This window comes from Pinus tabuliformis, chromosome 6, assembly GCF_031772625.1.
Source record: "Pinus tabuliformis cultivar Carrire ecotype Pingquan chromosome 6, CPIR1, whole genome shotgun sequence".
NCBI lineage: Eukaryota > Viridiplantae > Streptophyta > Pinopsida > Pinales > Pinaceae > Pinus > Pinus tabuliformis.
In genome coordinates this window covers 339,507,656-339,519,794 of record NC_142292.1, presented here as the reverse complement: position 1 = coordinate 339,519,794, position 12,139 = coordinate 339,507,656, and the positions used below count along the sequence as shown (strand labels likewise).

The following is a 12,139-nucleotide window of genomic DNA, read 5'->3' as shown; positions in this document are numbered from 1 at the left end:
GTTGTAGTATGTACTTTTGGGTGAACGCTTCACTTATGTGAATATATATATACTTTGTCCTTGAAGATAGATAGGTGAAGTGTTCAAAGAAAGATGGGGCACTACAACAAAATAACACAATATTCTAGAAACTCTTATCACTATACTATTAACTAAGAAAATCTGCATATTATATATATGATAATGATATATATGATAATGATGATGATAACTTTTCGAACAATGTGTTATTCAGTTGTAGTGTTTACTATGTGATTTATTTATTTATTATTATTTTATTTTTTATTTTTTATTATTTTATTATTTTTTTATTTTTTCGGTCCTCGAAGATAGATAGGTGAAGTGTTCAAAGAAAGGTGGGGCACTACAACAAAATAACACAATATTCTAGAAACTCTTATCACTATACTATTAACTAAGAAAATTTGCTTATTAAATAATATATATATATATATATATATATATATATATATATATATATATATATATATATATCCAATTTTAAGGTCACCACTACCAAATTGATGTATAAGACCTCCTTGTTTGTGAGATAAGGGACCCACCTCCGCGAAGCGATTTGACTACTAAATCTATAAAGACATACATACTTTCCCCCACTAGTTTGAAACATGTGACTTCTGAAGAGGAAACACATACTCTTAAGAAAGAAGAAAAAATGAAATTATTTTAGCATTAAACCCACCTTAACTATATTACTAAAACAATTTTAAAATATACCTATTATATATTTTCCATCCTTAATTTTTGTAAAAACATTTTATTTTTTATTTGTTTCACAACCGAGCCAATAAACAGAACACTAAGAAAAGAAATTACACGTTCATCCATATGAAATGACCAATTAAGAAAAACCTTTTTTTGACATTGTCGAAAGTCCCTGATCCGCCAGTTCACTTTATTTGGACAGAAGCTTTCACTTAATAAACTCCATGCCCGGTCACATACTTTCAAAATTTTCATCAAAATAAGCTATTAACACAGACTCTCTCGTTCCTATGGCGCATATAGCGGAAGCAGCTCCAGTGTCGTGAAGCAATATGGGCATCAATAACGCCAACGCCACTGCAATGTGTTCCACACAGCGATGGATAGTCACGGTTATAGCCCTGTCACTTATCGCTTACACCTTAATCTCCTTCAGATCTCTGCAATTTCATCTTGATTTACCTTCGACACCGGTCCAAACCCCCATCAAGGAGCAACGGCATCAGGTATTGTTGTGCATTCACTGTAATATCTACATCGAGTTTTTAATATTTTTCCCCTGTTTCTAGTTTATTGTATTTGAAATTCACAATGGAACGTTCATACGCACAACTTTGATATGTAAAGGTCTTTTCAGAAGTCCCCAAGAATGAAGCATCCGCCATTACGAATTTGGTTTTTCACTCGGCCGATATTTTTAATAGAACTTATGCCGAAATGGAGCAAAAATTCAAAGTTTACATTTATCCTGACGGCGATCCGAAAACGTTTTATCAAACCCCGAGGAAGCTGACAGGGAAATATGCGAGCGAGGGTTACTTCTTCCAGAACATTCGGGAGAGCAGTTTTCGCACAGACAATCCCGAGGAGGCTCACCTATTCTTCATTCCCATCTCTTGCCATAAAATGAGAGGAAAGGCAAGTATATATTTACTTTATTTCTTTTTTTACTTTTTAGATGGTAACAGGAACCCCCTGTATTATTCGTCAAATATAATGTGAGCATATTTCAATTTTGTTTTATTATTTTTTAACCTTTTTAAATTTTATGAATGAGCTGTTCAACCACAGAAATGAGATCTTGAAAACCCAATAGTCTTCATTAAATCTGATTTCCAATTTTGACTCTAACAGAAGAGGTCAATAGATCAGGTAGATGTGAAAGAACGTGAAAAACAAGCATAACATAACTTAACATTCCTCCTTGGGAGTTTGCAAGTCTACCAAATTACAGAAATGTTAGCTTCCGACATTCCATATAGTTAATGTTGCCCTCTGATCTAATAATGTTGTTGAAGGACTTAAAAGTTCGTAATATAGTTTGTCGAAATTAATTTCCGGGGAGTGGTCTTGTCATTGAGCGTAGTTTAGGAGTATCTGTTGTCAGTAACGGACTCTATCTTTTGTAGCATAATGTACATATACTTGCTCTTTCCATGGAGTTCAAATTCCTTATTTATTGAACTGGATCACTTTGGGATCTTGATTGTGTCATGATCAATGATTCCTCTTTTTCTTGTTAACAGTATACTGCCCCTATGTTACCGTTTTCCAGTTTCTAGGAGTTGCTGATTCGTGTCATATTTGAGGCATTTATAATTGTTTTGCATATTTGAATAAGTAGGACATTTTTCTTATATGTGTACTTGCAAATCAAAATAATTTTATTAATGTCCAGCAAATGAACACAAAAGTAGGTCAGTGGGACTAAAGAGTACCACTAGTGTAATAGAAAGTGGGAGCGCTATCAGGTGGAACTTCAGTTGGAGGTTGAGACTGGAAAAGAAGCGAGGGAAGTCTCCAACTTTGAGTCCTCAATCGTTCTAAAGGGTCTAATACATTGTTTGATAAGGTCATCTGGATAATAACTAGGATTGAGGGGCCTTATTGCATAATGATGGGGTGTGCACCAACGTGAAGATACCCACCACTTTTACCACTCAAGGTTGAGGTGGGGAAGAAACTCTGAATCAATGACTATTTGCTCAATGAAGCATGGGCACTACTACTCGGAACAGAGGGAGTCTCCCTCTATCTTTGGTTCTAGGATCTCCTAGAGCTGCAACGTTTGCTAGTATTGGGACACTTGACTGGGGTCTGAGATAGTGGATCCTCAAAAGTTTTTTGCAAGAAGGATGTCTCATATCGGGCGTGTTGGGGGTGGAATTGGGTTTGGGGCCTTTATGATTTGATTGTTGCAAAAGTTTGAATCTTTGGTTGTCACTTTTGGCTCGGACATTGGATGGGGAGGACTATGCAGGGTTCTATGATCTAAAACCAAGAACCTACCTTATAAAAAACACTAGACACCTATGATCTTGGTATTGAAATAATGTGGAAAGTGACCCATTTGAACCCTAGCAAATATAGTTGAACCTCCATGGATCTTATAGTAAATTGGGCATTTGAAGATGAGGCGATCCTTCGTCTTTGCCCCTTGTAGGTGGTAATATAGATCTTGTTGGGATGAGGAAGAGCATGACTTGTTTCAACTTGGAGCAATTGCGAACCCACATTGAATTGTTTGAGGGGGCTCTCGAGGGCATGCATCTAGTGCATGTGCATATATGTGGGTTAGACATTGAGGCCATCTTGTAATTGCATGAAGTGATCTCAGTAGAAAATCATTTTAGGGTCGAGACTGTTGAAGTTTGGTTGTCATTGATGTCAACCCAAGCAACACCAGAAGATGCCCCACCTTTGTTGATCAAAATGACATGGAAAACCATGGTTTTTTGAGTCGAGATCACCTTTATTGGATTCTACTCGTCATGTCAATTTTGACGGTATCTGGCATATCACGAGGGCTCTCACGGTTTGAGAGATATGCTTGTTCATAGATTAAGCCCCACCTTGTGGTCAAAAGTCCCAAACAAATGGATGATGTGGTAGTCTATCATTGGCTAAGATCATGAGGACGAAAATATCTTCATTAAAAAGATTAAATCAAGTATTTTTATGGCAAGAGGTTTCTTTTGGAGGGTTTCAAAATTTAAGTTAAAATTAAAATACAAGTGGGCCTAATTCAAGGAAGGGTTTTTTGACACCAAAGTTTTGGCTCCAAAATAAATTTAAAATTCAATTTTTTGACATGACTTTTCCCTCCTAAATGCAAGTTGGCTACCCTCAATGATGTCTCTTCAAAAACTATATAAAGGCACCTATCTCCCTCACCTTGGCAAGCAATAATGCGCTAATCAAGCTTTGAAATTTTCAGCGGCCCTTGTGTAGTCCTAAAAATCAACAAAGGAGGTCGAGTCTCTGAAAACGTGTTAGGTTTATGGTCTCTAATCTTGGGTATGGTGTTTCATTGTATTTGGAGAAGCTCTGCGAATTTTTTTTGTCCCTCAGATCTATGCCCTGAAATATCCATTTGGCCCTATCTTGGATTCTTCTTCTTGATGAATTTGGTATATATCAAAGGGTACAAATTCTATGTAACATGGTTGCATCTTCATGACACTTCACCCACTGAAATCACATGGAAGATCTAATTGAAGGCATATCTCAAGGTCTGAACCTGAATTGTAGTGAAAAACGCTATAAGGTATCTCTTTCATGTGCATTGAAATGACAATTTTTGCTCTCCTTAGCGATGGTCTAATGGCTATTTGATTGGTCTAGACTTTGGCACTGTTAAGGCCATATTCAACCACCCTTTTTATTGCATAAATCTGGAGGCTAATGCGAATTAAAGTTTGGACGTAGCTCTGTGCATCAACTAGCGATTGTGTTTAGGGTTTCAAAGATCGAAAGAATTAAGGTATATAGGTTTCTGTGGCTGGAATTATTGAAAGAAGGAAGATCCACAGATTGAATAGTTTTGGTTGACATTTTGGAACCACAATTCGGGTCTGTCATCAAGATTTAAGAAAAATATGAAGAGAAAGAGAAGATATAAATAGTTGAAGGTTGAGTATATCCTAACCCTAATGGTTGACAAGAAAATTGATTAATATGATTATTAATATCTGATAACATGCTTAATATTAGAGTAATATTTTTATATATAGTGATATATACTACAATTAGTTATGCATTATATTATTTACATAATAGTTAATTATAATATTTTTTATATTACTTACTATTAACTATTCATTATTAACCATGTTACCAAATATTAATAATAATATTAATCAATTTTCTTGTCAGCCATTAGGGTTAGGATATACTCAACCTTCAACTATTTATATCTTTTCTTGCTCTTCATATTTTTCTCAAGTCTTGATGATGGACTCAGATTGTGGTTCCAAAACGTTGACCACAACTATTCGATTTGTGGATCTTCTTTCTTTCAATAATAAGAATAATTGTTTCAATTTTGTGCACACTCCTTTTTGTCTCACTATTGTGACAGGGCCTGTAGCATAATCTGAAGCATAATCCTGAGGTCTCTAAATTCAGCCCTAATTAGTGAACTCATTCAACCTTATAACTCTATATTGGATCATGTTATGGCAAGTCTTCTAAAGATTGATTATCAAATCGTGGGATTGATTTGAAGCAAAACAAATGCCCGAATCTAAGACATTGATTCAGGGTTTGTCATCTGAAGTTGGTTTCCAGAATTCGGGCTTAAGGAAAACAACATTTTTCTTATAGGTAGATGACTTGAAGAAAACTGTAGCAAGGACTTTACAACAACGATAATCTAGTCTTCAACGAGAATGAACAATGGAACCAAGGTTCAATCCCCTATCTCTGTTCTTTATCACTGAAGATTCATGCCCTAGTTAGTGGAATCTGAGGTATGTTTTGATCATTTGCAAGAAGATTAATAACCTTAAATATTGATCTTGTTCTGAGCACTTGAAGCCCTAATTCAAGAATTTTATATCCTTGAGAAATCTGAGGTAAAGTTTTGATCAATGATTGAGGACGACTGGACTACTATGTTTGAAGTCTGTATATGAACAATCCTCCTTAATGACAAAAATAAGTCTTGTACATGGCAGAGTAGTATATTTGTAAATTGTGCATGGTTATTTTCTATTAGAAAGTGAGTTATGGTAAAGTTGCATTGAGCATATCACAGGTTCCATCTTCAACAACCAAGATAGGCATCAGTTCATCAAAGGCAGATAAAGTAGAGGGCAGGCAGTTCTTGCATCAACAATCTAAAAGTAAAGGGTCTTCATTGTCACACCAATTTTGCAAAAACAGAAGAAGTCTGTTCATGTTTGGCATTAAGGGTTACATTAGATATCTTTGTAAGTGGGTCTTTGTCCCTAGTACGGGAGCCCACAATTGTTTGTTTGTTTTTATTATCATTTTTAGGGTGGTGGTTAGGTGGTGCAAGGTAGGTGATTGAAGTCACCTTTAGGTTTTAGCCTGAAAGCACTTCAGGGCGACAAGGTGCTGTTAGGGGAAGTTGGAACTTATAGGGTGTTGGAGCATCGTATTAGTGGCAACTGATAAAACTAGTGCATTGGAGTGTCCTTCCAGTAAGAGCTAGAAAATTGAGCACCTTTTTAGAGTAGTAGGGGGTTGGGGCTTCCTTTTTTAGTTGGAGCTGAAGCATATTATGTGCTCATAAAATTTTAATTTTTAGAAAAACATTCGGTGGTTTTTTTCCTGGAAGGGTTTTCATCTAAAATTTCTTGTGCACTGTTCTCTTGATGTGTTGATGTTTTATATGTTGTTAATGCTCTGAAAAATTTAATAAGTCACTAATTGGTAAGAAATACTGATTCACCCCCCTCTCAGTGTTTCCAACAATTGGTATCAGTGCAGGTTCCTTCACGGAGAGTTTAATCACTCAAAGGAAGATCACGGATTGTACAAAGAATGGAACCTCACTGTTCAATGGACAAAACTATGCTTTTTGGAATGGAAGAATGAAGGCATTCATTCAAGCACAAGGATTTGATGTTTGGAACGCTATGTTAAGCGAGTACAAAGAACCCTTAACTCCTCTCTCAGATGTTGTCGGTTTTAAACTTTATGAAAGTAATGCTAAAGCTAGAAATGCTGTCCTAAGTGTTTTAACAGAGTCTGCATATGTTAAAGTGATGCATTGCAAATCAACAAAAGGAATTTGGGACAAGCTCCAAAATATATATGAAGGGGACAAGAAGGTCAAGGAAGCTAAGCTTTAGACCTATCGAGGAAAATTTGAGCAACTGAAAATATTGCAACTTATTTTCTTTGTGTTGATGAAATACTAAACGCCATAGAAGGACTGGGAGAACGAATGGAGAACTACGTATTTGTATGAAAAATATTGAGATCACTTTCGATGAGATTCGATGCTAAAGTCTCAGTGCTAGAAGAAAGGGAGGATTTAGAAAAGGTTAGCATGGACGAGTTGCATGGAATACTTACAACTTACAAAATGAGAATGGAACAAGAGAGTCCATCCAACAGAGAAGTAGCCTTTACAACATCCAAGAAGACCGAAAAAAAATAAACTAATCAAAGCCAAGCCCTAGTTGTTGCGATGACGAAATTTCATATGAAGACGTAGCCAATTTTGTGAAAAAGTTGAAAAGACGAATAGGTAAATACAAAGGTAAGCTCCTCTTAATATGTTTCAAACGTGGTGGGATTGGTCATTTCGCTGCTAAGTTACCTCATGCAAGGAACTCAGATGATGAAGAAGAAGCTCCCAGGAAAGCAAAGAAGAATCAAAGAAGCTACAACAAGAAAGACAAAAAGAAAGGTTTTAAGAAAAGCTTCTATTCAAAAGAAGACAACTCCTCATTTGAAGAAGAGAGCGATAGTGATGATAAAAATGACACAGGAAGAGTGTTATTCATGGCAAGGGATAACAGGAAGGAAACTCCTGAAGAGGAAGAAGATGATGAAGAAGAGGAAGATGAGGTTGATTTTGAAAAAGAGATTATCGAAATTTTAAAGGATCTCAAGGTTGAAAGAGGAAATGTCAAAACACTGGAAGCTAAGCTAAAAGAATTGAAGGAACATGCCAAAAGCCTCAATAAGAAGACTGAAGAATTATAAAAGATCATCATCAATCTTAAGGTACAGTTAGAAGAAGCCAGAAAAATTGAAGAATCACTCAAAAGAGAACTGGAAGAAAGTAGCAAGGCAAGAGAAGATTTAGAAGCAGAGATAGTCTCTCTACGGAAAGAAGCACAAAAAAGAAATGTCCAACAAAACTTTGCAAACAACTCCAAAGCATTGGATGAACTCTTCAGTAGTCAAAGGCCATGCAATGACAAGATAGGATTAGGCTACATGAAAACATTCATGAAAGGCTCAAGTTCCTCAATGACATAAAAGCGAGATGAACAGAAAATTTGTGCAAAAATTATTGAAGGATTTGTCAAGAAGGAAGACAGCTTCCCAGTAGTACAGAAGGTTGAAGAGACACAAAATCAACAACCCCCATTGAAGAAATCTCAAGAAGGTGGTCCTTGGAGAACAACATCATGAATAAGATCCCCCCCTCCCAGGGATCAAACCATATTTCTTGGTGTTTGATATTCTTGCAATAATTTTGGACATAAAGCTGTAAATTGCAAAGCTTGTGCTAGTAACAAAAGCAACTTTAGAAGTTATTCCAAGAATGAATATCCCAAAAATTCTCAAGAAGATTACAAGCAAAATTATAACATGTTTGGATACTTGAGCAATGAGGTAGAATGCTCTAAATGCTACAATTTTGGACATTTGGCTAAATATTGCAGGTTAACCGTTCTACCAAGGGAAACATAGCAAAATCAAAATGCTCCTCCAAAGGTCTGGAAGAAGAAAACTGAAGGTTACGCACTTGTTCTAAAAGCTCAAAGAAAGAAAAACGTATGGTATGTTGATAGTGGCTGTTCAACACATATGACTGAAGATATAAACAAATTTATATCTCTAAAAGAAGGAAGTGATGGAACAATCTCTTTTGGGAATGATGGCTCTGCAGACAGTATAGGAAAAGGAACAATTAAGCTTGGAGGCAAAGAGGCTACAACAAAAGATGTGCTAATCATAGAAAACATGAATGATCAAGGACACACGTTGTTATTTGACTCAAAGAAATGTGAAATAAGAGAGAAATTTGGCAAGTTGGTGGCAATTGCAACTAGGAGTCCAAATGATATATACACGTTGGATGAGATTATAAACAAAGGTTGTTTCTTGGCTAAAGAGGATGAAAGTTGGCTCTGGCATAGAAGGATGGGACACATAAACTTTGGCAACCTTATCAGAATCACTAAAAAGGAAGTTGTGAGAGAAATGCCACAAATTTCAAAACCAACTAGCACCTCATGCAAGCATTGCAGGCATGGAAAACAAACAAGAGTTGAATTCAAGACCAAGGAACACTCCTCGTCAAAACCATTAGAGTTGGTACATACTGATTTATGTGGACCAATGAAGACCAAAGGATTGAATGGTGAACAATACTTCATGTTGATGATTGACGATTATACTAGGATGACAACAGTGAATTTTCTGAAGAAGAAGTCTGAAGCCTTTGAATGTTTCAGAATCTACAAGGAAATGGTTGAGAATGAAATCTGATTTGAAGATCAAATGTTTGAGATCAGATAATGGAGGGGAATTCACATCTAAAGAATTTCAACACTTTTGTGAGGAACATTGAATAAAGAGATAGTTCTCAGTAGCCAGGACACCACAACAAAATGGGGTTGTCAAAAGGAAGAATAGAACAATAGAAGAAATGGCTAGAACTATGTTGAATGATTCAAAATTAAGTGATGTATTTTGGGTCTAGGCAATAGATACAACAATGTACATTTTGAATAGAGGGTTGCTTAGAAGCAACTGTGATAAGACTCCATACGAACTATGGAAGGGGAGACCAACAAATGTCAAGCATTTCAGAGTCTTTGGAAGCAAGTGCTACATTAAAAGGGAGGACCAAAATATTGGAAAATTTGACTCTCGGGTAGACAAAGGCATATTTGTTGGGTACTCATGCAAAAGTAAAGCATATAGATGCTATAATCTAAGACTCAATTGGATAGTTGAAAGCATCAATGTAACATTTGATGAAGTTCGTGGATCAAAGGACAAACAAGGAAGTTCATCCTCAAGTGAACTAAAGTTAAAAGAAGCAAGACGAAAAAAAGTTGAAGAGGCAGCCTAGGGGCAAGAACAATTGAAATAGGAAACAACTATCAACCAGAATGAGATAGGAGATGATCAACAAGCACCTTCTAAGACTCCTAAAGGATGGTATCAAAAGAATCATCCTTCAGATCAAATCATTGGGGACATAAATGCAGGTATAGGAACTAGAAGAAATCAACAAATACACATGCTAGAACAAGCACATCTTGCGCTCCTATCCATGTTTGAGCCTAGAAACTTTGAAGAAACTAGTCATGATGAGCATTGGATAACAACCATGAATGAAGAATTGGATCAGATTGAAAAGAATGAAACATGGGAATTGGTTCCACAACCAAAGGACAAAAATGTCATTGGCACAAAATGGGTTTTCAGGAACAAGTTGAATGAGGATGGATAGGTCACCAGGAATAAGGCAAGATTGGTTTGTAAAGGTTATGTGTAGGTTGAAGGAATATATTTCGAAGAGAAATTTGCACCCGTCGCTAGGATGGAAGCCATCAGGATGTTCTTGGCCTATGCTTGTTTGAGAAGGATCAAGGTGTATCAGATGGATGTAAAGTCAACTTTCTTGAATGGAGAATTGGAAGAAGAGGTCTACATAGAACAACTTGAAGGATTTATGCTTACTGACAAGAAGGATTATGTTTGTAGGTTAAAGAAGGCTTTATATGGTCTCAAACAGGCTCCTAGAGCTTGGTATGCTCGTCTAGACAGGTACTTGCAAAAACAAGGGTTCAAAAGAGGAAATGTCGATAACAACCTATATGTAAAATTTGAACAAGATAGTTTGTTAAAATTGGCAACTAGGGCCAAACTCCATGTGGGACACCTCATTTATGGTAGCTAATATTTTTCCTAGATTCCTCTTGTTGAGAGGTGTAGGATTGATCTAAAGATCATCCGATTCCGACAAGTATTATGGAGATATAAATTGTATTTATGGAGATATAAATTTATTTGTATTTACTTGACAAATTGTCAAGGTCGGCCAGCAGTTAAATGTGTGGCACACATGCCTAGTGAATCATATAAATACGAGAGGTTGATTCATTTTCTCATCATCTCATCTCACTCATTCTTCTCTCTCTCTCCTTAGCTTTGGGTTATACAAGGAGCAACTCACACGTGGGAAGAAGGAGGACGCTGAAAGGAGGACGCAGAAGCTGTTGAAGGTCTCTTTGACTTGCGTTGACCAAGCGTTGACTCATCAAGGGTGCGGTTTTGGTGTGGCTGCCTCTCCTAGGCAAGTCACAGATTTTGGCACAAAAATCGAGGCAATCCGTCCACAGGTTTGACCAGCATTGATTTCCCTAGTTTTGGGCAGCAGGTTGACTTCAGTCAACAGCAGTTTGACTGTGTTTTTGGGGCTATTCAAGGGCTGTTTCTTCAGGCTATTCGAGGGCTAGTTGACCAGAAATTGACCAAGCATATTGGAGGTCAATTTCAACTCGTTTGACCAAGTTTGACTTTGCTGATCTAGGGTTTGCTGCTGCTGATATAAAATTATAGAATTCTGATTTTGTACTATTTCTCTCTGCTGAACTATTGAAGATAAAATAAGATTTGATCAAAGGGTTTCCCCGCATTGGGGTTTGTCCCTAGCTAGCCGCCACATCTTGTGTCTCTTGTCTTGGCTTGTTTTCTGTTGATCGTTTAATGTTCTATCTGCACTTTACTTAATGTATATGTGATTGCTAATTTGTGGCTATTGAGAAGAAAATAAGTAAACTGCTCTAAGCATAGAACATACCATAATTTAACATGGTATCAGAGTTGAGGTGAAGACAAAGCCCAAGCAAGAGCAATCATTGAAGAGAAGGTTGGCAAGGCTATCCTAAAAACTTCATGGGGTCCTCAACACTCTTCCCCGTCGAAGACAAGCTCCATGAGAAGTTTGACTATCACGGATGGAAGATGTCTCTCGATTTGACTTTAGAAGATCAGGAAGTGTTGGACCATGTGAGAGGCAATATTGTTGCGCCTCCATCAAATGCATCTGTTGCTGCCAAAAGCAAGTGGTCCAAGGGAGAAGTCAAAGCAAGGAAGATCATCCGGGACTCTATCGACAAGCGCCTGGTGGCCTATGTTTCTGAGCTGACAACCTCCAAGGAAATCTACGATAGACTGGTGAGTTTATTTAAAGTTAATGATGCAAATCAAGTTCTGTTCCTTAGAAATAAGTTGAAGGAAATTAAGAAGGGCAAAGATGAGAGTATGCAAGCATATTTCTTAAGGATCACCGAGATCAAGAATGATCTCCTATCTATTGGGGAAGTAGTTCCTAACAAGGAAATGACTATCACAACTCTTGGAGGACTGCCACCTGAATGGTATATATTCAGGACTACTCTTCTCA

At 36.9% G+C, this 12,139-nt stretch overlaps 1 protein-coding gene across 1 annotated transcript in view; it reads left to right on the top strand.

Annotated features, from left to right (window-relative positions):
• Positions 1 to 900: 900 nt before the first annotated feature.
• LOC149258682 (Exostosin family protein) overlaps positions 901 to 12,139 on the top strand; it is a 229,042-nt gene continuing 217,803 nt past the window's right edge. The window contains exons 1-2 of the mRNA XM_089415753.1: positions 901 to 1,232; positions 1,354 to 1,644. Coding sequence (XP_089271879.1) covers positions 1,059 to 1,232; positions 1,354 to 1,644 — 465 coding nt within the window. The 5' untranslated portion in view covers positions 901 to 1,058. The remainder of the gene's footprint in view (positions 1,233 to 1,353; positions 1,645 to 12,139) is intronic.